Genomic DNA, 26268 nt, shown 5'->3' on the forward strand with positions numbered 1-26268 from the left:
GTATCTTCTGTTATTAAATATATAGGAAAACTATCCAGAACAAAAAGTAGTGCTAATGTACTGCATGAGAAAAAAGTAGAATCCTGGCAGAAGCTTGATTAGGAATTTTTGGAGAGTAAGGCAAAGTAAAGTTTCCCGTGCATATAGTACCCTCCCATGAAGGTACATTTACGGGACGTGGGGGTAGGGCCCCACATATTCTCGTTCTAGGCCACTTTGGAGGTGATGTGATCAGCACCACGTTCCAGCCACCTTTAGCACCCAGGGTTGACCCCCAGGTACCCATGGATTTGAGGCTGGGTGAGCCACAGAGCTGCTTTATGCAGGGACAAGGCTGGAAAAATTCTGACCTTAGAACACCCACCCCGGGAATTGCGAATACAACCCTTTCAACTTCCTCCCTGACGTACAGCTGCATCTTACACGAAGTACACTGTATATAATTCATTTCGTACATAATTAGTTTTTCAACAGAATAATCACACGCATGCTGGAATTAATCTTGAAAGTTAATAGAAAAAAATAATAAACTAAGAAAAAGAAGCTATTATCAGGAGGCAACAGAAATAGTGTTATACAGAAAATCAGGACATCACAAAAATCATCTGACTACACACTCAAATAAAAGATGTTAATGTTAGTACAGTAATAGCAATCAACAAAAACATGACATTACAGTTCACAACAGCAAAATCACTAGTGCCTGAAGCTTTTAAACATTTTTCTTTCGCTTGCGTCTAGTGTGTACAATCAATAGTTTAATAATCACACTACGTTTTATGGTGAATGTTGGGTGAAGCTTTGTAGTAGCAGGCAATGTCCTTACCACCACTGATCGGGATGGGGTCTGAGTGCCTACCGACTCCTTCTTCACTGCTTGTTTAGTTTCTTCTAATTCCTCTTTAACCTCTGTATTTTGTTTGAGAGTCTGAAAAGACACAAAAATACACACAGTTGAATTAAAATGCCATGCATTATCCACACAAAACATATCATATTGTGATGTGCATATTACTCACAGCTAAATAATGAAGAACTTTAAAAGAAAGTGTTAGTTGAGAATACAGGTTAAAGGTTATGGTAAAAAATGTTGGTTCTTCAGTAAGTGTTTTTAACCATAACCTTTAACCTGCATCCTCAACTAACACTTTCTTAACGTGACACCATGTTTGGTGCCTAAGAATACACATTAACCTGAAGAAGGAGGCAGTCTTGAACTCTGAAAGGTTGTTTTGATCAACAAATCCTACTCACACACGTTAGTAATTGATCTTAGATCTTTTTAAAGTTCAACACAAAACATATAAACATGAAGCATTACATATGTCATTTTCTATACATGCTCTAGCAATTGTCTCTATCAAAGTGCCTTCATGAAATTGTACTGGTAACACTGTCACCTTGAAATCAAGGTGTCCCGAGCATCCTCAGAAACATTTGCAGGTGACGTCAGGTCATTCCAGTGGCATAGCAACAGATCGCGAGGCCTTGGACGAGATCCGTTCCTTAAATTTTAAATCTCAATGCAAAACGATTCGAAAACTTCAGACATAGCTACGTCAACAAGTGTACTATAGTAGTACAAAAGCATATATACTAAATTTAAAATAATAATACAAATAAAAATTACCTATTAAAATTATATTTAATAATTTCAATCAAATAATTGTATGAGTTCATTTTGAATTTCAGGACGGTAGATCATAATTGTGAATCTCATTCTGGTATATATCTGAAATGTTCTTGTACTACATGTATGACGTATTCATTCAAATTGTAACGTTTGACTAGAATTTAAAGCTGGATAAAAACAAAAATTTGTAGATATTTGCTTACAACAATTAGCCTTTTCTATTTTTCTCACTTCCATGTATTATTTTTGTATCAGTTTCGTGGGACGGCAGACACTTTCAGGCATGAGGCCCCGGGCAGTCGTCCACTTCACCCACCTCTTGCTACGCCACTGTTGATAATAGTTGAATAGTAGAAATAATAGCAACAGTAATTATTGTCATGGTTATAAATGCTATTATACAATAATAAATATTAAAAACTAATACAAATAAACCATTTTTATTTAAAATGTATTATTTATTTTAGTATAAATGGGGAGACTTCGCTACTCGATCCACCAGATGAATGAATATCCAGCACAACCTTTTTCGATTTTTTTTTTCATACAGTTAGTGTAGTGACAGTTGTTGTATTTTGTTATTCAACTTTAGCACATCTCATTCAAGAAAAGGCTTTGGAAGATAGGGGGGAAATTTTAGTCATACGGTTTATGTTATGTGACCTCTCACCTAAAGCTACATTTTTTGGAATTTTGAAAACTGTAGAACTATTTATTCTTTGAATTATATGGTAGAATACGAAAATACAGTATAACCTGGCTCCTGTACATTTCACTCAATTTTTTTGCTCGAATGCATTTTTTACTTTGATTATTCTGTTTGAATACTGACTAAATTAACTTTGCTTCTGTTATTAACAATGAAAATAACAAATTTTCTGCTTCCGTAACTTGAAGTGAAGAATGCCAATTTCCGGAGGGGGGGGGGGCGACGGACCGTTTCGACCATCCTCCTGATGCCCACAGTACCGGGTTCGATCTTCACTGGAAGCAATTGCACAGCGGTTTGGATCCCACCTTTTTGTAGGAATCCAAACCACTATGAGGCATGTAGTTAGATAGGGACCAGTGGGATCCCACATTTTTGTAGGTCCAGTGACAATTCACTTATCCGAGCAAGTAGTGGGACTTAGGATGCAGTGTGAACTACAGGCATGTAGTTATTTGCTATTTTAAGTCCACTTTATGCACAGTAAGGCTAATCGAAACTGGACCTACAGTTTAAAGTGGGATCCGAACTATTACGAGGCATGTAGTTAGATAGGGACCAGTGGGTATGGGTTGAGACCTCCTCGATTTTAGCTAGGCTCCTTCTAATGTTTTGTATGTTTAATTTCTCTTAAGATTATTTTATGCAATGAACTGCTGAGATTTTCTATTTGGTGAGAGTCAACAGTGAATTACTGGGTTCTGTACCATCATAAGTTACATTCACATCATGAAAGGGACTGTTACATTCACATCATGAAAGGGACTAGGGAAAACTTAACTACTCCCTCCAGATACACAGTATTTCTAAAATTCACATTGAATATGCATAATAAGAAACATAATTTTATTTTTACTAATTAATAACCGAGTGGTGATGGTTCAGTCAGTAGGGCATCTGCCCCCACAAGAAGACCAGGTTCCATTACCGGAATGGAAAACTAATCAACAACATCCTTGCATAAAGCAGTTCTGGGAATCACCCAGCCTCCAGTTAAAGGGTACCTTGGGGGCAACCCTCAAGGGTAAAGACAACCAAAGCATGTGGCTGATTACTAACCGCAGATGATGTTCTTGATTATAATGTTTCCTGTTAACACCATAAACAATAGTGTTTAAATGCTGATATGGGAAGCCTTTCCGATGGCGTAGTGATAATGCCATCACCTTGCAATCAAGGAGTTCCGGGTGTGATACACAATGGTGGCACATAGTGGTAAGTCCAATCCTGATTAGCTTACCTGCGCATAAAGTAGACTTAAAAATTCAAAATACTGATATCAATCTTCACATTTGTGTAATACCCTTGTCAGCAAGGGTTAGACTGTCTCTATTTCTAGGAGATGGCAGCCACATTTGCTTCCTTTGCAATTTGAAATTGGCATGGATAATATAAACAGGATTCACTTGTCCAAGATGGGCACAATGGAAGGATTGTGCTGTGCCAATAAACCTTAGGGTTTAAAGATCCCAGAGAATTCAACAAATCACAAGCTGCAGGAGTAGGTTGCTAAAACTGCAAACCGAGTACTTGCTGCAAACAGAATTCTACCATCAGAATCACAACATTCGATTGGAATGTAACCATCTTCATTTTTGTTACTGGTTGAAATTAAGTGCAATTCACTGCAGGATATGTAGCAATATTAATTAATAACAGCAACACCACTGATAATCTGGGCCAATGCGATCCTTAAGATACCTTGAACTGGAACAAGGTTAACTTATCACCGAATATATTCTAGTAAATCCCTGCCTTGCAAAGGATGAACATCAATCTCAAATGCAAGAATACTAACCAATAGGTGACTTGGATCCAATTTTATAATTCTTCAATAACAAATTGATTGATTTAGTTTATTTTACTTCTCATTTTGTGCCTCTTGGCTACTTTGCAAAGATGGGGATGAGTGATAAAATTGATGAATGAACATTCACAAACAACCAAGCCCGAGCGGGATTCGAACCCGGGACCCTTGGCGTCGCAGCACGATGTTCTAACCACTCGGCCACAGGGTCCGGCTCTTCAATAACAAGTAATGGGGGTTGAAGATCTAAAATTAATACTGCTATGCTCAGCCATTATCAGCCAAAATCCCTAATGGATCAATTTCTGATTTTTCTACAAGAACAAAATGGCAATAATTTAATTCACAGAGTGTCTAGGAGTAAACTAGCTAAAAATAAAACGCCATATCCTTGATGCATGTGATGTTAAGAGATCATTTTGGATTTTAGTTGTATTTGGGGGAGGGGATTTAGGTAGTTTTTCAATATCTTTATAGCTTAACGCATGTCCTGGCTGGTATTCGAACCCATGATCGTGAGCCTCCATAACGGAATTGCCTCAAGTTTGTGGAATTAGAAACTCAAGAAGTTTATGCACTGGAAGGGCGTCTGGAACATTCAAGGGGGGAAACAGCAAATACGAATACTTTAGTAAATGAATTCAGAGGAAAAAAGAGAGAATATGGACCCCACAGGGGGAAACACAGTACGTTTATTGACTGGCTGAAATGCAGTCGGTTCAGCGAAGTAGAATGTCGTTTTCAGAAGATGTTAAGCATAATTCAACTCACCCGTGACAGCACCCTGCATTGGAGAGAATATTGGAACTGCAATTTCGGGAGACATTTTCATAAAAAGTTAGCTTCAAGTCCATTTTACGCCTGGGACTGGACCTACAGTTTACAGCGGATCCAAACCAATGTGCAATATGTATCCAACAAGGATCGAACCTTGGACTGGGAGTTGCACACATACACAAACAAAAGAATGAATCTCCTGGGTTATCGATCAAGTGAAGGTTTGTTTTACACAAACTAGCAATACAAGCTTTTCTAGTTCCTCTTTCCTATTTCGTAAATTTTGAAGTTTGAATCAGTTTTAAAGATAAGGTGTTTATATTTTTCGCTAGTTCTTTCTTAATTCATTTGGTTGAATTTAATAGGAAAATTTTCGGATTTGTGCCCCATATGATCATGTAACTTAAATTACTTTAGATGTAGCACTGCTGCACAGTGGCGGAGATTGGGTTCCAAAACTGACAGGGGGGAACACGGTGTAGTTTCCCTTGATATATAAGGTTTAGTATAGAGCGGGATAAACATTGGCAAAAAAGTGCGAGGGGGCCACTGCCTCCACGCCCCATGCCCTAATGGCCGCCACTGCTGCTGCAATTGATGCTAGAGAGAGAGAGCTTTGGATTTCAATTCTATTCGGGAGAAAGTCGTTTCTCTACCTCTTTATAAATTCGTCGTAACGATGAGGATAATTGATGATCAGACGAAATGAACGAAAAAGCTTAGACAACGAAGCGCGCATGCCCTGACCGGGATTCAAATCCCGTACTTTAAATGGCCAATTTATTATTGTGAGCCTCCGTGACGTGGTAAGCGTGGTATCCTAGGTTCGAACCTTGGATAAGGTATTGTGCTTGATTTTTCACCCATTTCAATTAACCTTTCATTCTCAACGCCAGGATCGTGACCTGGAGAGGTCCCAAAACGACGTAAAGTCACAGTCGCTTCAGTGGCCGAGCGCGTTGAATGATTGACACTGGGTTCGAGTCCAGACCTCAGAGAGTCGTAGCCAGGATTTTATCGGGTTGGACCCAACTTACGATAAAAGGGAAAAAAACAGCGTGTGGACAATAATCATGCAATGACAACTTGCAATGTGCCTGTCACTATGTATATTAACTGTAACCACTGTATTCATAAAACACCGCTTTTACCAGAAAGTTGCAGAATGCATAAACCTCACAAAGAAAATGTACGATCTTTATGTTGTTCTTAACAGAATATGCGCCAAATGCGATAAAATCTATGAGAAACACTAAAAAAAGGCACGTATACTCCATTTGCATCCCTTCGACAGTTTCTCCCTCTATCATATATCTATCTTTCTGATAGAGAAAGATAGACAGCCAAAGAAATAGAGAAGGCGAGGAAGAGAAAGAGAAAATAAAAAGAACCTCTCTCCCAACTCTCTCAGAGAGAGGAGCAAAGAGAGACAGAGAAGAGGGGGACGGAAGAGAGAGAGAGAGAGAGAGAGAGAGAGAGAAATACAGAATATGCATGAAATGTGTTTAGCACGTAATTTATCTACTGCTAAGCAATTCCAGGCAACGATTAACGGTTCTCGGTGTTATTACGAATAATATACTATATGTAAAAAAGGGGGAACCCCCGAAGTAAGCCCGCCTCCAACCGCATACATTCGAGGGTATGCGCTTATTGTCCTGGTGCCTTTAAATAAACCAGGACATCAGTTTCTCTGAATTTAAACGGCTCCCCCGGCTTTTTCTCTTTTCTTTTCTGTTTATTATTCAAAATATACGAGGGTCACTATTTATATTTTGAGCCTTGGCAACACTGATTGAAGTTAGGTGCGATTTGACGTTTGCACGGAATCGTCTGGCATTATTGACCATAACGTACTTCAAATGTTTTGTCAATAGTTTCATTTGTGTTGTTTATGTTGCCTTGGAGATTGCGCGACAACAATAAAATGGAATTAACTCCTGAACATTTTCGTGCGATGATTTTTTACGATTTTCGACGTGGATTATCAAGACAAGAGTGCATCGATCAACTTACTTCCACATTTGGCGATGAAGCCCCATCCTTTGCCACTGTGAAACGCTGGTATAACGAATTTAATCGTGGCCGCCATTCGCTCACCGACGAGATTCGCGAAGGTCATCCAAAATCAGTTGTTGTTCAAGAAAACATTGATGCTGTGCAAAACCTAATACTGCAAGATCGTCATGTGATATACTGTGAGATTGAGGCAACCATAGGCATTAGTTCCACAAGCATATATAAAATATTACATGATCATTTAGCTGTGAGAAAGGTATCTTCTCGTTGGATCCCACACAATTTGACAAAAACTCAAAAAGACGATCGCGTCAATTGGTGCAAACAAATGCTCAATAAATACAATCGTGGTGCTTCAAAAGACGTATATAAGATTGTAACAGGTGACGAATCATGGATATATGCATATGAGCCGGAACGTAAACAGCAGTCGACTGTATGGGTGTTTCAAGATGAACCCAATCCAACAAAAGTTGTTCGCGCTCGAAGCACATCGAAACAAATGGTCGCATGTTTTTTCGGGAAAACTGGTCATGTGGCAACTGTGCCTTTAGAGGAACGTAGAACGGTCAACTCTGAATGGTACACAACAATTTGTTTGCCAGAGGTCTTCGGTCAAATACGGAAAACAAACAAATGCCGTCGGATCATTCATCAAGACAATGCCAGATGTCACACATCTCGTCTAACAACCGACTTTATGAACAGTCAAAAAATCGAATTCATGGGTCATCCGCCGTACAGTCCTGATTTGGCACCCAATGACTTCTTCTTGTTCCCGAATGTCAAGAATACATTGCGTGGACAACGATTTTCGTCGGCGGAAGACGCCGTTGATGCGTTCAAAAACCATATTATGGAGGTGTCTCAAGAAGATTGGAAAAACTGCTTTGACAAATGGTTCGAACGAATGCAAAAGTGTATTGACCATAAAGGAGAATACTTCGAAAAACAATAAAGCAGTTTTCAATGCTAAATTCCTGTTTTTTCATTGTTAGGCTCAAAATATAAATAGTGACCCTCGTACAATATGTAATACAATAATAATAATAATAATAATAATAATAAAACATGGTATTATATAAAACTGCTTGTGAGATTTTACACATTTGAATTTATGTTAACCCATTCTGGGAGCCAGAACGGTAATTATAATTAATTTTGTTAGTCATAGGTTAGTTAATAGAGTTTAATTTTGATTAGTATTATATAATTAATTAGAAGTTAGTAAAAAGATGTAAGTGAAGAATTAGTAATAATGAGTTATTTATATGCTTCTTTATATTATTATCATTTTCGATTCGTGATTTAGTTATGGGAGAATTTAATGTATTGCATATGTACTTTGAAATGCGCGATAAGTTAACCATGAAAATGATGATGAGAAAAGTTTAAATCATTTGGTTTCTGTTAATTTTTCTATTCTGCTAAACCAAAACAGATTTGGTATAGACGTGAAGACGTTCCCCTCCCGATTCTGGGGGACAGAACAGGGCCCAATTGCCAGGCTGCTACAAGCTAACCTACGTATTTGAGACAGGAACAGTTGTTCGCTCCTGATTAAGGTTTTTAACCTCTAGTAATTCCGCCACTGTAGCGTGTAGTGATATGTTCGGAACACTATGCTGATAGGAATTCCGGTGTTATTGCGATTGTGCAAAAATAAGGTTCTTGCATACAGGGCATAGATGCAACATTTGTTTTTGTAAAAACTTTGTAGAGCACTGCAATATGGCAAAACTTCGATAGGAGTCATGCCTAGTCTGAAAGCATGGATATTGTTTGTTCTTTAGCCCATTTTGTCTAATCACAATTGTTCTTCGTGGTGATTACGAAAAAGTGGCAGAGAAGCAATGAATATAATAAGGCAAATGTATTAAGACATCGCATAAAAAACGAAAATACAGAAAAATATAAATTTAACGTGCTCGTCGACCAGTCTTGAGAGCTCCATGACAGCTCAATATAATAATAACAGCAGGGGCGCAAACTTTTGAAAATCATTGACACTTGAGTTATAAGCTCACAAAAAAATCCCCCTTCCATCTGTCATGCACACCAACAATGGCTCTGTCCGAAAGGTACAAAGTACGGACTTGAAGTATGGGCTTGGCGGAAGTGACGTCACCTACGTAGTACAGTTCGAAAGCGCCAAGAACAGAAGTACGCAAGTGCACAGCTCGCAGTACAGATGGGAGCTGACTACGTCACGTGATTTCCACACTCGTTGTTCATTTGTTTAAAAAATCGCGGAGGTAGAAAGCCAGCAACACAGGTTAAATATACGTTATGGGCCAGCAAGTTGTTGGTTAAAGTTTTGATAATGTGTAGAATGTATGTCTACGAACATTTAAAAATGCTATGTGACGTTTCTATGGTGAGAAACAAGTGTTTAAAACGCGGGGAAAACAACGAGTACTCAGTTTTATCTACTGATCGTATTTGGCGCTGCAGTCGAAGTGCAATTCGAAAGACTTTCACTTCCAGTCCACGACTTGAAGACCGCACTCCAAGACCGACTACTCGGAGGATGCTCGCTTCAAGTACGCTCTCGCACGTTTCGGACACGGCCAATGTACCCTTACTTATTTTTTTTTTAAAAAAAAGAATTGTAATTTACTGATTTCAGTAAGCAATACAGCATGAATCACGACAACAACAACAAACTACATAATTATAATAATATTGCTGGGTGTGCTCAGGCCCGTGCCACTAAATAATAGTATATATATTTTTAAAAAATGTTACTCAGTAAGGAACACAACAATGGCCGGATACACCACGTCTAATATTTCTACTACAAATCATTATTTAAATTATCTGTTACAGTTGGTTTGAGTTGCTGTTTTAAGTCCACTTTATCCACAATAAGGCTAATTGGGACTGGACCTACGGTTTAAAGTGGGATCCGAGCCACTTGTGCCTCCACCGGGTATCGAACCTGGGACCCCTTGATTACAAGGCAACGACGCTACCACTGCGCCATGGGGAGGCCCAAATTATCTGTTATTATCCATCACCATTGTTAAAGTTTTCTGAGAGCAGGGAATTCTGTCCAATCCTGTATTTAGGAACCTTATAAGCAACAGCCTAAGAAATTGTTACAACAATAATGATAATAATGATGATTATGAAATGTAACGCACTCAAACATCCCCCTAAAGGCATAGTTCTTTATCCCTGACCTAACCAATCTGATATGGCGATGGACTAGTTGCGTGGCGCGGGAAAGCAGAGCTATTATAGGCAATAACTAAAAAAAAGAATAGGTAGAAATGTAAACGAGTCAAGACATGTATAACCAAACAATGATAAAAGAACAACAAACCAACTCACAGCTTCGCCGCCCCTGCAAAACGCTGCACAAAATGTGAGGCATGCACCACGATTCCTATCCTGACTGACCATACCGTGTTCATCACTCCCTTGCACCAGGGCCGTGCGCTCTGTTACTAGAATATCCGCGTAAAAATAACACAGCTGGTGGCCATTCTCTTCACTTCCGCGAGCATCCTCCTCACGAAAAGGATTTTTTTCTGAACGAAAACAATTGAAGAACGATCAACTTTCGTGTATTACGTACGGAGCTTGCAGTGTTTACTGTGGGCAGCGGATATCCGGTAGGACAAGAATAGCAAACTCGTGAAACCGCAAAGGTTTTTCTGTTCTGTATTTTATTCTTGACCTCGTATACAGTTTCCCTTACGCCACTTTATGCTCAGAGGCTAATCGGGACTGGTATGTTTCTTTCTTGCTCTATGTAAACATTTCTTTCTACCATTTCCTTCTTTCTTCGCCTTTCTCCACCTACGAGGTGTAGCTAGAAAAAATCGGACTGTTGCTACAAAATCTTTTATTGGTTATTTTGTACAATACGACCATTATCCCCTTCAAAGTACTCCCCTGAACTATCGATACACAGCTCCATACGAATCTTCCATTGCTGGAAGCAGTGCTGGAAATCATTTTCTGAAACCATGTTCATGACCTCCGTCGCTTTTGTTTTCACAGATTCTACGGTCGTAAATCTGGTTCCCTTCAGTGCTGATTTGACCTTTGGTAAGAAAAAAAAAGTCGCACGGAGCGAGATCCGGCGAATAGGGTGGATGCTCTAACCCTGGGATCCCATGCTTGGGCAAAAAAAGCCTTGACTGATAATGCTGTGTGGGCAGGAGCATTGTGCTGATGAAGAATCCATAACTTGCTTTTCAACAAATCAGGTCGTCGTCTTCTTACTAGCACCGTAATGTAATAATGTTGGTTGTTTTGCAATAGCTAGAATACTCAAAAGACGATCTTTTCGAATCAATTCAGTGACATTTGCATTGTTTGATTCCGTTTTTGAAGTGCAAGGCCGTCTAGGACGCGAGTCGTTCGCGATCACTTCTCGCCCACCTTTAAACCTTTGAAACCACTTAAACACTTGCGTGTGTGATAAACACTCATCTCCACTCATCTCCGTACACTTCCTTCAACAAACCATAAGTCTCTGTGGCGGATTTTCCGAGTTTCGTAAGAAACTTCAGATTGATACGCTGTTTCACTTTCACACTTAGCATTTTTCCGACGGAGCACAGATGTACGATTCACTTCGTCCACACGCTACAGCGGAACTGAGTGCCGCGCACCCTGGGAAATCACACAGCCGATACGCAGGATATCACGTTATACACTCATGACACGCTTGCTGTTTGTCGACAGCAACATCAATCCGGTTCTTTTCTAGCCACACCTCGTACATGTTTCTCTCTCTTCTTTTCCTCTGTTTCTCTATATTTTCTTCGTTTCCCTATCTAAATATTTGTTTTATCATTCTTTCCCTTTTCTTTCCCGTGTTATCTTTCTATGTTTCCTTCCCTTTCTTTTTCTACCTTACACGTTTCTCTACCCTTCTCTCTGTATCCCTTCTACCTTTTTCTTCCCTTCCCATTTTTTTCTATCCTTTTAATGTGTGTCTATCCTTTCCTGTTTATCTTTTTCCTGCTTTGTTTCTGCAAAATGTTACTTACCTCTCTTTCCGTCTTCCCTTCTCTTTCTTTTCATGTTTTTCTGCCACTTCCATTCTTTCCTGTTTCTTTCCCCTACTCTGTTTCTCTATAATTCTTTCATTTTTCGTTCCTCTGTTTCTCTCTTTCCATCTCTCATTATCTTGCCTTTCTTTTATCACTGTGTGTCTATATGATTCTTACTTAAAGTGAACATATTTTCAAAAGAATAAAACAGGACGGCAAAATATATACATTTTAATGTAAAGCTGTTTCGTCATAAATAATTATGTTTGAAAACTAAATAAATGTACCGGGTGTCCGAATTGAAACGCCCTAATTTCAAAAACTTATATTAGACATAATATACAGGCAAGAACAGTGTGATAGGGGGTATACGGTAGCTTAGCTGTGGAAATTTCCAATTGGTAATCATAAGTAAGGATTCGTTTATTTTGTATGGTTCCAGGGGGTGAAAAGTGAAAATGAAACCAATGCTGAAAAAGCTCAAACTGTGTGGTGGTACGCAGAATTGGGATCCATTATTGCAGTTCAACGACGGTTTCTACAGAGTGCCACACAGACTCTCCCAATGCCAAGATAATCAAGGCGTGGAAAGCAGCGTTTCATGGTGGTGGCCGATCACGAATATCAGAGGAAAACGTTCAGCGCATTGAAGATGCATTTGCACGAAGTCCCAGATCCCAAGAAATCCGTTCGTACGGCGCCAAAATCCACAGTCCACGATGTGATTCTTAAGCTTTATGCATCCCAATTCTGCGTACCACCACACAGTTTGCGCTTTTTCAGCATTGGTTGTCATTTTCACTTTTCACTCCCTGGAACGATAGAAAATAAACGAATTCTTACTTACTATTCATTACCTATTTAAAATTTCCACAGCTAAGCTACCATATACCACCAACCACACTGTTCTTGCCTGTATATTATGTCTAATATAAGTATTTGAAATTAGGGCGTTTTCAATTCGGACACCCTGTATAAATACTGCGTAAATACATTTCATAATACGGTGATATGTACAGCACTCCAAGCAAACAGTCCTTTAGAATTAGAAATCATTCATCATAGTAATAGTAAAGAAGTTGTATTGCTGCACTAATTCTATATGCCGGTAAGTCAGTCAAAAAAAGGGACATTTTTGGCATACCGTTTTACGTAGACTAAAAAAAGGGACTAATACGTTGTTTTATATATATATATATATATATAAGAATTGCTCTACTATAAATTATTCCCTCGTAGGCTATTTGGTTGTGCAGAGAAACTATTACGGCGGGCTAGATAGGTGGTGACACCTAACCGCTATCGCAATGCAATTACTAAATATAACGTAATCCAATGCTTAGAACACACAGCAGTAGAGACCTGTTTCTGCGTCTTTCTTGTTGCAGATTGCGTCATCTGCGGGGATGGACACGAACGTCCCAGAAAAGGAGTGCGGAAGGGTGTGGCGGTGGAAGTTTGTCTTCATCAAGCGGAAGGAAGCGTCCGCCTTTTATACGGGTCAATTTGCTTCGCCCGGTGTACAGCACGGACCATTACATAAGCCTCCTATTTAAAGAATCCAGTTTGTCTTGAGCGTGAGCAAATATTGGATGGGTGGATTCATGGGGAGAAGGTGCTTGTTTCATGGACCGGGCCAAGGCTGCCAGTGACATCCCGAGGAAGGGCCGTCGGAACTTTTTGCCGAGATTTCAAGGTGTCTACAATTTCGAAAAACAAAATTCCCCGACTTTTCCAGATCAAGAACCAAACTCTTCCAGACTAAAGCCATTAGGACAATTCATGTATTTAAACTAATACCGCAATTAAAATCCCCTTAACCAAGTCTTTACAATACTCAATTCCACGTAAAAGTTATAACAAGAAGGAAAGGGGTGTCAGGGGTAATGTACGTATGTAATACTTGGCACGTTCTGGTTACAAAAGAATATTTTTTTATAAAACAATCATAACAATTATAGTAATAAATAAATAATACATAATTACAGTAAAATTTAGTAATAATATCTGCATTAATCTTAACTCAAAAATTGTAACAAGAAAATGAGAAATTCCAATAACCACTTGGTGTACTACATTTCTGCATGAAAATAGTTTTCAAAACATGATATTTTCCTAGAGTATTTAATCTAAAATTTGTACTGTAAATCCCGGTAATATTCAGTACATCAAACTGCAGTATAGTTTGTCCACAACAAATTTTAAATTTCTGTCTTGTTCTTTTCTATTTTGTTTGTTCAAAAACCTACTTTTAGTGCACTACTACAAAAAATGTTGATCTTTCTAGTACATTTTCCCAGCATTTCCCGGAAAAAAATTCCCAGACTTTTCCAGGATTTGGTTGACACCCTGGAATCTTTTCAAACTCTAATTTCTCGTTTCCACGCAGGCTCCCATATGAACTCTAAATGTATTTTTCCTAGAGTTTTCCAGAATCTTCAAGTTCTTTCCACAGTAGCCTACTCAATACACAGTACATTACTATTTTAAGTTTATCTTACACTGGCCTCCTCCATTTCCCCTCATAGCATTACCATCCTCACCAGGGGCGCCGACTTGTCAAAATTATTGGGGGGCTCTGATCACTGAAATAAATTAATGAATGACTCACTCACTCCCTTTTTTAAGTTTTGGCCTCAGTGTTCGGAATCTCATAAAGGCCCATGAATTCCTCAAAAATATTAAAATTTTCATTTACAGTTCGAATTCAAAATGTCAATTGTTCACGGATGGATATGTCACAAGTTTCGTCAACCATAATAGCAAAATATTCCCGACTTTTAATATCTGCTACCACGGAGCGCAAAACACATCTCCCTAATATATCAATGATCTCGTTCTGATGTCATGTGAGAGCCATTTGTAGCCCGAACGTCCCATCCACTCTCCTAGTTCATGCACATCTTCTTTTGAAACTCTTTTTAGTAGCTAAAAAATGTTAACAATACTCATAATAATGTGTTTTGCTGTCTCTAGCGGTCTCAGCCCCCCAAAGTTGATGGTCAAGAACATTTCAAATGTGTATTTAAAGTTAAGTTCATGTGGCACAATTCAGAGTAAACTTTACAAGAGAAGCAAAATAATGCATTAGATTCTCTTAAGCAAAATTATTTTGGGGCTCTACCCAAAATCGATAAAATTGGGGGGGGGGCCTCGAGCCCCTCGCCCCCAAGCCCCATGGAGTAGGCGCCTATGATCCTCACTTTCCTTACTATTTGGGTGTTTCAGCATTTTGAACCCTTCAGTATACATTATACGAGGAAAAAAATACCCCAAAATTCCTACCTGGAATACCCATTGAGAAAGGTTAAAAAAAAAGTGCAAGATTATAAATTGATTTGGACACGACACACACACAAACCCATTAAAAAGGTAAGAAAACACTAAAAACGTCCTCAAGACAGTGTAAAAGCCCCGTGCTTCTCCAAAGGCCAGAAACATTCCTTAAAACAATGTCATCTCCTCCCAACATGGATGACAAGGTGTTGGGTATATGAAAAGTTTCTCTGAGGACATTAAAATCGGGGAAATAAATACATCTAAAGCCCACATCTTGAAAGCCGATCGGGTAAAGCAGGTTATTGAAGTTGAAATTGTTAGTACTTATTAGTTACTATTTTCAGGAAGCAGGACCATATTATAGTCCTTCAGACGTTCTTCATTGGAACGTCTCATGGTCTTCCATGAATTTTAATTTTTTCAAATTCCCTGAGATTTCCAGGTTTTCCAGATGTGTAGGAACCCTGCTATGTCCTATGTATATTTCTATGGCTGTGCAGATACACTGTTAGGATGAGCTAGATAGATGGTGACGTTTCTGCTCAATCGCCATGTATATTTCTATGTGGGGAGGGGGGGGTGTCATTTGCCGATTCTATCATATTACACTAGTTAGGCTCCACTCAAGGTCCTGTCCTGATTAATCTATCTCAGAGTAAATTGTGTTGAATTAATCTTGAGCGTATTGGCTGAGCTTGTCCATGGACATCATCAATCAATCGAGACGAATGCTATAGATTGCGATGGCCGTCGTGAGGGGGGGGGGGGTAATACAGGTCCGTCGACACACCCCCCTTCGAAATGTACAGTTCATTTAAGTTACAAAAAAATCATAAACCGTGTTAATTATATTGTTAATAACGGATATAAAATTCAGTTATTATTCGAACACAATAACGAAATAAAAAAAGCGTTAAATAAGAAAAATTAATGTAAAATAAAAGAACTAGTTTATATTTTCGTATTCTGCCATTTAAACCAAGAATCAATGGATTTACAATTTACAAAAATTGGAGTTAAATGCAAGAAGTCACACTATGGCTAAAATTTCCTCCCAACTTTTTGAAGATTTTTCTTGAACGAGGTGTGTTAAAATTAATAACAAAATACGTAGAATAACTATGTATTTCAGTGCACTAACTGCATAAAATGTAGAAAGTCATTTTTAAAAAAAAACAGTTGTGATGGATATTCACTCATCTAGTGGACCGATTAGAAAAGTCTTCCCACGCATGTAATAATAATAAAAAAATAATAACAATAATAATACATTTGAAATAGAACTGATTAATTGTATTGAGTTTACAATAGTTACTGTATTATTTTACAATAATAAACATAAGCATAATAATAATTGTTATTATCTCTAGTATTCAAGTTTAATCAATTGCCTGACCCCCCCCCCCCTACAAAAAATTCTGGCGACGCCCATGGAGACTGCATACTTCCATTCCTAAAATGGCACTGAAATGTGTGGCCAGACCTTAGTTCAGTAACTTTCTAAATAATCCACACCCGTGACTTTCAGGAATAGGCGTGAATGGCCAATGTACGTGAGCGAGAGGAGCCATGTTAACGCATGTACTCTAATTGCTGTTAAACAGCCATGCGTGCGAACGAAATATTTAATGATCTGCTAATGCACTGGCCTGCTCTCACCGACGCTGTTGTTGCCTGGAATATATTGAAAAGCTTTAGGTCTGTGTGTGTGTGTGTATTTCATTGCAAATGGTGGTGCAATACGTAAAAAAGCCGCACCCTGTTTGCGATTCATATTTCCAATGTACATTTTCTTCTTGCAAAAAAAGTCTACCTAAGGAATTCTTCTGCTCATAAGCTCTATTTTAGAGCTTCCGTTTCCCGTTTAATTTATTCCTATCCGTGCTTATTTTTCGAACGGAGATTGGAAAGAATTGGAAAAGCCAGCCTCCGCAGTTGTCAGTGTTGCCACAATCTGAAGGCAAAATTTCCCTTTCGAGGGACAACATTTCCCTTTCAAGGGGCAAAATTTCCCTTAACACGACAAAATTTCCCGTCTTCGCCTAATTCCCTCCTCATCCTAATAAATCATACAATAATAATAATTAGAAGTATTGGTGTTTTCGTTTTCCATGTACGTATGCATGAAAATGTTAATGCTACAGGGTTACATGTCCCAGGTTCGAACCTTGAACAGGCATGACTACAATTGTGTTTGTTCCATCACCCATTTCGTAACATCATTATTGTTCCTCATAGTTGCTATTAGATGTAGAAAAGCTATGTACAAAAAACCGAATAGAAATATAGACATATAGAAGAAGGCTTATACTTAAAGGAATGGACATTATGGATATGAAACTAGAACCTAATATAATCTGTACTGGTCCTGAGGCTGATATTTTCAAATTTCCCTGAAATTTTGATATCTCTCATCGAATTTCCCTTTTAGCTTAAAATTAGGTCTGCATTTCCACTTCATATAGCAACCCTTGCAGTGTTGCCACAGTCTGAGAGCAGAATTTCCTCTTTCATGTACAAAATTTCCCTTTTCGTCCAGTTTTTACCTTCATATTAAACAAATTGATATCACGCACACAGCACGAGGATCCGGTGACTTAGGAGGCCAACTGCAGATGGGCTGAAAATTCGCTGAGGAGTCAGTGGGACCGGAAATGCTCGAGCATGTAGCATGAATTCCTCTATCCCTTTGATGCTGTTCGTGCAATTAAAATAGGTCACATAGCACTTCTAAGGTATATAAATTGTAATTCGTTTTCCTTTAGATTGACGTTTCACTTGTCACTCTGATCTTGTACACTCCAAATACACGATCATTTGAAATGCGATGAATTATTTTGAAACACACTGTATTTCCCTTAATAATCTGAGACCAGATTGCGGATCCTGATTACTTATATCAGGAAAATTTATTGATTGATTGAGATGGTGTTTTAAGTCCACTTTATGCACAAGAAGGCTAATCGGGACTAGACGTACAGTTTAAAGTGTGCCTCGATCGAACTTATCAGGAAAAGGAAAAGGGTCAGGTATATTTTAAACTTTACAAGAGTTTACCCTGCAGGAAGGCCAAGACGAAAATGGAGGGACAATGTTGAGATGGACCTATAGGAAATCAGTAAGGATGGAAAAGATTGAATTGTTCTTGCCCAGGTAGGGACAGATGGAAGGCTTGTGTTGCTGCAGCCATAAACCTTCGGGTTTAACAAGGCTAGAGAGTTAGTTATATTTGAAACTTCGTATGCTTTGTGGAGTTTCATCTTTAATAGAGCAATAATTGATTGCCCAATAATAATAAGTATGGCATGTAGCAATGCGCAAGTGGTGAGAAAGACCTCGCCATGGGAAACAAATAAATAATCACGTGATCAAAATGGCACTTCCCCATTGCGATCTCTTGTAGTTCTCTTTCGTATTCTGAGCACATTCAAATGAACAAGTCTGGAAAAGGTAATGTTATTTAACCTGCTTTCCTACTTCCTAATTGCCTAACAATTATGCACAGCGTGTAAGGCTGTTACCTCGACATTCGCTACCTTGCAACTGCAGTCTAATGACCGTCTCCGTGTAGCCAGATGCGATACGTAACGATTAACACAAAACTAGGGTAATGTTTTCTTTACCACAAAGACTACCCCATAAAGAACAGACAAAATTCAGTATAATTCAAGGTTTTTCACCAAGGAAATTATGCTAAATTTGAAAGCTGAATTATCAAGGTGCAATATGCCTTTCAAAGTCCTCTTCCATAATTTTCCATTGTCTTCATCTCCGCTTTCCACGTTTCCTTTTGTCTGTATGTCTCCACTCGTTCACATAGCTGCCATTAGCCCCTTTCCCCCGTACTGAGGCTGGGTGAACCCCAAAGCCGCTCCCGAAGGTGCATTGACTGAAAAATTACCACCTGAAACCGACCAGCCCGGGGAATTGAACCCGCGTCTCTCGCGTGGCAGTCAGACGCCATACCGAATGGACAACCACAGGTATTTTACACACATGCAGGATGATTCAAACGTTCGCTCGCAGAGAACAACTCTTGTTATTAGTGCACACGGCGAAAAATGGAAAGAGGGGCATGTTGTTGGAAATATGTGTTGGAAATCAATTCTTGATTTACCCAGTACACTTCGGTACTGCAATGACGTGAGGTATTCCGGACAAAGCATGTGGAAATATGGCATTTTCGACTAACACTCAAGCTGGCACCACTGTGCTTATTTCCAACAATTTTTCCTCTTTCCATTTTTTGCTATGTGCACTAATAACGGAGTTGCCCTGAATCATTCTGTACATGTAAAGGGTGCGGCAACATAACTTCCTTATTTCAGAACGCAATAAAACCCATGTGATGAATTAGAATTGTTTAATGGTTTTGTTACACGGCAGGTACATCTCTAAAGTTATGTTTCACACAGATTTGAAGATCCGAACCAGCATATCAGCGGGAATGTTGGCAATTTATTGACGGATGTTGGCCTTCAGGTCTTCGGAGGGTCCTTGGACGGGTAACAAACACGGGATTAAAAAAAAAAAAAAATCGCAAGGGTCAAATCGGGGGAGCAGGCTGGCCACTGGCGATAACAGAACATATGTTCGTAAAGTAGGCCTCGACGGCAAACGCGCGCTCCTCACTGTTCCAACGCATGACGACGACTGACCGAAACTTTAGACTCGCGCCTGTCGAATGAGACCACTCCCGCCCCGCTACGACCTCTACAGGCTGCATGGCTCGCATTTCAAAAAAGGAAGTTACGTTGCCGCACCCTGTATAACGGACAGATAGCTCGCAGACTTCCGCGGCGTAGCAGTTAGCACAGCGCGCTACGATGGTTTTGAGTTCGAATCCCGGCATGAACATGAATGTTATTAGTGAATGTCCCTTCATCAATTTCTTCATCGTCGCAATTAGACAAAAATGGTCGCAATTAGACAAAAATGGAAGAAAAGCGACGATTAATAACAAAAGCAAAAATAAAATCAAAATGGCTACTTGGATAAGAATACATAGGGTGACCAGACATACTCTTTTTAAGAGTATTATACTCTTTTAGAGGTTCATATACTCTATACTCTTTTCAATTTGCAAAAATCCCCAAATATACTCTTTTCCTTGCTATTTAATTTCATTCATTATTTTATGCGTAAAAATGCCTTAAAATCCACAGAACGGAAAACGTCAACATATCAACAAACTGAAGTATTTACTCCTTGACTCAAGAATTTCCTATGAACAATTTCAAGAGTAATTTTCATATTCCGTCAACAAGCAAAACATATTTCAAATTCATTGGAATTTAATGATAATGATTAGGGCTGAGCCGATACCACTTTGAACCGATACCGATGCCAATATTCTTCCCGATTCCCACCGATACCGATACCGATATTTGAAAATTGCATTAATTAAGATTTGTTCAAAATATTGATCAATATTGGTGTAAATATTCTCCTCCAATTATATGCATCAACATACCAAGAAATTTGCTTTAGAATATTCAAGAATTGCATCAGAATATTAAAATAGATATTATGTAGTCACAAAATATAGTATTTCGTGCAAAATTAGTGTAAAATCAAAAGGAAGTTTTAATTTTGCATAATTTCCAGGATAATTAGACTCTCAAGAAGTCGCACGGGATTTTTGCAGACCCCATGAAAGACCAAAATGCCGGAAAGTATCGGCTGGTATCGGTAGCTGAATTCCAACCGATACTTTCCAATACCGATACATCGCCATCGGTATCGGCTCAGCCCTAATAACGATATTTTTGAAACTTACTGTGCAATTTCAAAAGCCGTTGAAAAACATCTTGAAGATTGGGGGGAAAGAAAAGAATCAATGATGGGTAAGTGGAGATGGAGGTCAGTGTGCAAAGATTTAGTACAGGCTGGGTCAAATTTAAAAGTGATTGTGCCTCTTATAAAATTCTTGTTTACTCTGCCTGGTACAAATGTTGGTTGTGAAAGACTCTTCAGTGTTATTAAAACTTATTGGCGAGAGGAAAAAAGTACACTCCTGGTGTCAACACTCGAACAAGTAATGAAAGTGAAATTCAATGTGGATATGACCTGTGAAGAGTTTGGACTGGCAATGAAGAACGATTTAAACATACTGAAGAAAGCAAAATCATCCCAGAAGTATGAACGATGGTGCCATTGGTGAGTAAGTATTTGTAATTAGCTAATTACATTAGACCCATAAGTAATTTGAATCTGTAAAGTGTAGGCCTATTTTATAGGGGCTATAATGGAAGCAATAACAAATAGCCACTCTTATTTTCGTTTTCTTTTTATGTTTTGTGCATGCGCACCTTCAACCTATAGACTATACTCTTTTTGGTCAACAAATATCTGGTCACCCTAGAATACACACACACCAAGGCAAAACATTTCTCAGTATTAATAATGCCAATTATACAACAATGCTGTGTCATGTGGTCATTGTTAGTTTTACAATATTGTTACAAAAATACCATTGTTTAACGGCTCTTTATGTGTCGTGGCATAGTAACGCTTTTTAAATTGTTCATTTGGAGGAAACGTTAAATTACAGGCCAAAAGGTAAAAGAAATTTAGGAAGACCATGGATGGAATTATCAACTCTTGTAGTCGCTGAACGAGCTTTGGTTACCTCGACTTGCAAGAGGACGAAGATGATGTGTTACGCCATGTGCCGCTGGCACATCCAGCTGCTAACACTTCGCGAAAATCTCTCAAATATGCTGATAGCAGCAAACTTAACCCTCCTAATCAACTTACATGCATCACTTTCACAATTACAATTCTAATAATGTCCACGTTCTTACGTTAGGAGGCCAGGTTTAGGGTTGATTGATTTTGTATTTTAAGTCCACGTTATGCACAGTAAGGCTAATCGGGACTGGTGCTTCCACCGGTTATCGAACACGGGATCCCTTGATTACAAGGCGACGACGCTACCACTGCGCCATCGGGGATAGGTTTAGGGTTCTTCAAAATCCATATTCGCGACGCGTCAGTAGCTGAATGTGCCCCGCACCCGACCCAAGTGGGCACTTCTGTTCTGTCTTGGTAAGTGAACTTAGCTGCAGCTAAAGATACAAATAATTTTGTTGTACGAGAGAACACGAATAAGAAAAATGAGAGTAAACAAACACAATAACATTAGCGTACATCCCGCACGTGGCAAACAACACTAATCTCGCCCCCAAAACAAAGACTATCTCTACCCAGTTTGACATCCCATTTTCGTCTTGGGCCCCCTGCTCTTCATACCCTGCCACTGGGTCATGTCAATAAGCGTGCGACTCGACTTCTGAAAGAAGGGATCACGGGAGGACTGTGAGAAAGCACAGCGGCTCATGAGCAGTTTGCCTAATCCATTCCCGCGTGCCCGTCTTCAACTTATCTCGGAGTAAAAAGTATATTTTACCTGCGTCCCACGCTCGTCAAGGAGATTAGCATTTCCCACGCGATGTCTCTGGGAAACTGGTCTGGACGACCACTTCCACTGAGATCGGGTGAAAGCGACAATACTCAACGCTTCAACATCTTCCACAGGTGAAGACGTTCTTGGCTGTCACTGTGGCCATGGATCCTACTTCACGGCGGCCCCCAAGCAACTTGCAAACAAACAGCGCTGACGGTTCTTGATAGATTGCATGTTTTTAAGGACAGGAGCTCAAATCCTTATCCTGAAGAACATACTCCGATCTCGAGTCCTGGACCTTGAATCTTGGATCCGATATCCCAATATCGACATCTGATATTCCAATATCGAGTCTTGGATCCAATATTTCCAATCTCGAATCTTGGGTACAATAGCCCCATCTCGAATCTTCGAAACAACATCTCATCTCTAATCTTCAATTCTACATTTCAATCTCAAATCTTGGATTGGATATACCAATCTCGAATTTTGGATTCGATATTCCAATCTCGAATCTTCGATTCAATAGAACAAACTAGAATCTTCGATCCAACATCTCAATCTCGAAACCGATATTGCAATTTCGAATCTTGGATCCAATATACAAATTGCAATTTCGAATCTTGGATCCAATATACCAATCTCAAATCTTGGATTCGATATTCCAATCACGAATATTGTATCCAATATCCCAATCTCGAATCCAATAGCAGAATCTCGAATCTTGGATCCGATATAAATTCAGTTCAATAGGCTTACGAAACCACTAAACTATTGCGAATATCTAGACAACAGCGAAAGCAAATCATCAATCTCTAATCTTGAATTCGAGATTCCAATCTCAAATCTTGGATTGGATATTCCAATCTCGAATCTTGGATTCGATATTCCAATCTCGAATCTTGGATTCAATAGCACAAACTCGAATCTTCGATCCAACATCTCAATCTCGAATCTTGAAGCCGATATTGCAATTTCGAATCTTGGATCCAATATACTAATCTCAAATCTTGGATTCGATATTCCAATCACGAATATTGGATCCAATAGCAGAATCTCGAATCTTGGATCCAAAATTACAATCTCAATCTTGGATCCGATATAAATTCAGTTCAATAGGCTTACGAAACCACTAAACTATTGCGAATATCTAGACAACAGCGAAAGCAAATCATCAATCTCTAATCTTGAATTCGACATTCCAATCTCAAATCTTGGATTCGATATTCCAATCTCGAATCTTGTATTGAATAGCACAAACTCGAATCTTGAATCCAATATACCAATTGCAATTTCGAATCTTGGATCCAATATACCAATCTCAAATCTTGGATTCGATATTCCAATCACGAATATTGGATCCAATATCCCAATCTCGAATCCAATAGCACAATCTCGAATCTTGGATCCAAAATTACAATCTCAATCTTGGATCCGATATAAATTCAGTTCAATAGGCTTACCTAACCACTAAACTATTGCGAATATCTAGACAAGAGCGAAAGCAAATTACATGAAGATTCACATGAATGGTCTAGAAGGAATACTAAGCAGTTGCAACTTTGCAGATTTTGAACTATCGTAGCTGATTTTCGAAAGGAAAGGAAAATTGTAAAACTACAGTATTAAATATGCAATTTCTACTGCATCTACGGGTAATACAAAGTACCTATATCAAACTGAAGTCACATCAAATTTAAAATATTTTGCTTGTACTTCTTTTTTTTTTTTAATCAAAAACATACTTTTAGTGCATAGTTTCCTTGATATTTCCATGACTTTTCTAGGATATCCAGACCGGTAGACATGCTGTATAAGTATCTAAGCGCTTGCACAGAGCAGGATTGCACAGATTCGTTCTCAAAGACGAGCAGGATGACGGCGAAGACAGGAATACACAGATTCAGTTGACTGAGACAGGAAAGAAAAAGAAAAAAACGGACTGGGCGGAGTTCGTCAAATTTCATTCTTGGCTGCGCATCACATGTACCACCTGTCGGCACACCTGTTCCCCTCTTTTTCTCTCTCGCACGTTCAAATGCCCAGCTGCACCACGGTGCTCTAAAAACAGAAAGGGCTGACAGCAGGAAAATGTTTATCAATCCCAAATAATTTCGGCAGGTGTACTTACATTTATTAATTACGTTACAAGGGCGTTACTGATTACATTTGATCTTAATTTTCCTGATCAAATAATTCTGCTTACCGACGTCACACAGAATTAACTATCTTTGTTTGTTAACTCAATTACATGAAGCTTATTTATTATCTCTGTGATAATTGCTTGTTAAGCATGTAGATATTGTTAAAAAGCATAATCAAAAACCATGCGCGTTACGAAATTCGTAATAATAAACAAGTTGTACCTCAAAAAGAATATTGTTTGTATATTAAGGTACAAATTAATACTGTGCTCACGCGGGCAATTACAAAGAGTTCTTATGAAATTACAGAATTGCGCTATTTTGTGATTGAAATAAATATTACATATAAAACTCCATAAGCGCCATAAAATCAAAACTACATCCAAATGCAGAGTTACCATCTCCTGACTTCAAAATTAACTAATCTACCTCACAATAAAATGCACTATAATCAGACGTTGCTTCTAACACACACTATATACATAAACAAAACTGCCGTCCTTAAAAAATAAAATTAATGTTCTCTTAGTGTGTAATTTCTTCTCAGTGCTTCTCAAGAAAATCAAGAAAAAATCAAGTTTTATTTTGAAAATAGACTACCAAGTATCTTGCATTCCTAAACATCAACAACGCAAGTCCTCCGTCTGTCTCTACCATGGCCAAGATCAATCCACTGTTGGTCATCTTAACCGTTTCCATCACGTCTATTATTGACGTTATATCCTCGTATTGGTCTTCCTACAGACCTCTCACCCAAGAACGTAAGGCATCTTAATGACCAAGGGATCCGGACCCCACGACAAAATTACATAATACAGTAAAACCTCAATCTGGACGCCGATAAGCCGGACTTTGCTTAATCCGGACAGGCGAAAAGCAGAATGCAAGGTTTTAAATATGACTAGAAGTCAACAATCCCATTCGTCATATTGCTCCGTAACGTCCATGGCAGCTGTAGCTTAGGCCTAGGACATTTAAATACACCATAATAAACGTGTTTTGTTGCTATAAACGGAGTTTTAATGCACTTTCTACTTTTCTTCTAGGTTATTTAAGTAAATCCGGACTTTCGTTAAACCGGTCAACTTATCCCCCCCCATTAGTCCGGATTAACGAGGTTTTACTGTACTAAAATTAAATTTAAAAAAATAATCGTTGATAATTTGTTGAATTATTTCCGCCGAACTTACATGAAAGTAATAATTAGATTGTGATTGTACATATTTGTATTGACATAATACTAACGTCAGCTGAACCTAACAACCTTTTCGTTATTCAATAAATTCCATTCTTATTTTTGGACATTAGTTTCCTTTATAGAACAGCTGCTTGTATAAACATTTTAGTAATCTTAAGGCTGATATCGAAAATGAATACATGTCATTTTATATTTATTCTTATAACATCATGTAATGAATATAATAATAATCTTATTAGTTTACCTATTTTAATAATAAATATTAATAACAATTCCATGGCG

The 26268-nt window shown here is 38.6% G+C and overlaps 1 protein-coding gene across 8 annotated transcripts in view; it reads right to left on the bottom strand.

The window, feature by feature from the left end:
• The window catches only part of RhoGAP93B (MyTH4 and RhoGAP_KIAA1688 domain-containing protein RhoGAP93B), a 246824-nt gene that overhangs the window by 60936 nt on the left and 159620 nt on the right, over positions 1-26268 (bottom strand). For 5 of the 8 annotated variants that reach the window (XM_083112485.1, XM_083112484.1, XM_083112488.1 and 2 more), the window contains exon 4: positions 827-928. In XM_083112485.1, the coding sequence (XP_082968611.1) occupies positions 827-928 (102 nt within the window). Of the gene's footprint in view, positions 1-826; positions 929-10281; positions 10369-26268 lie in introns of those variants that run through there. The other 3 variants (XM_083112487.1, XM_083112486.1, XM_083112483.1) reach the window with 3 other exon arrangements.

This window comes from Lepisma saccharinum, chromosome 26 (assembly GCF_977018435.1).
Source record: "Lepisma saccharinum chromosome 26, izLepSacc3.1, whole genome shotgun sequence".
Lineage (NCBI taxonomy): Eukaryota > Metazoa > Arthropoda > Insecta > Zygentoma > Lepismatidae > Lepisma > Lepisma saccharinum.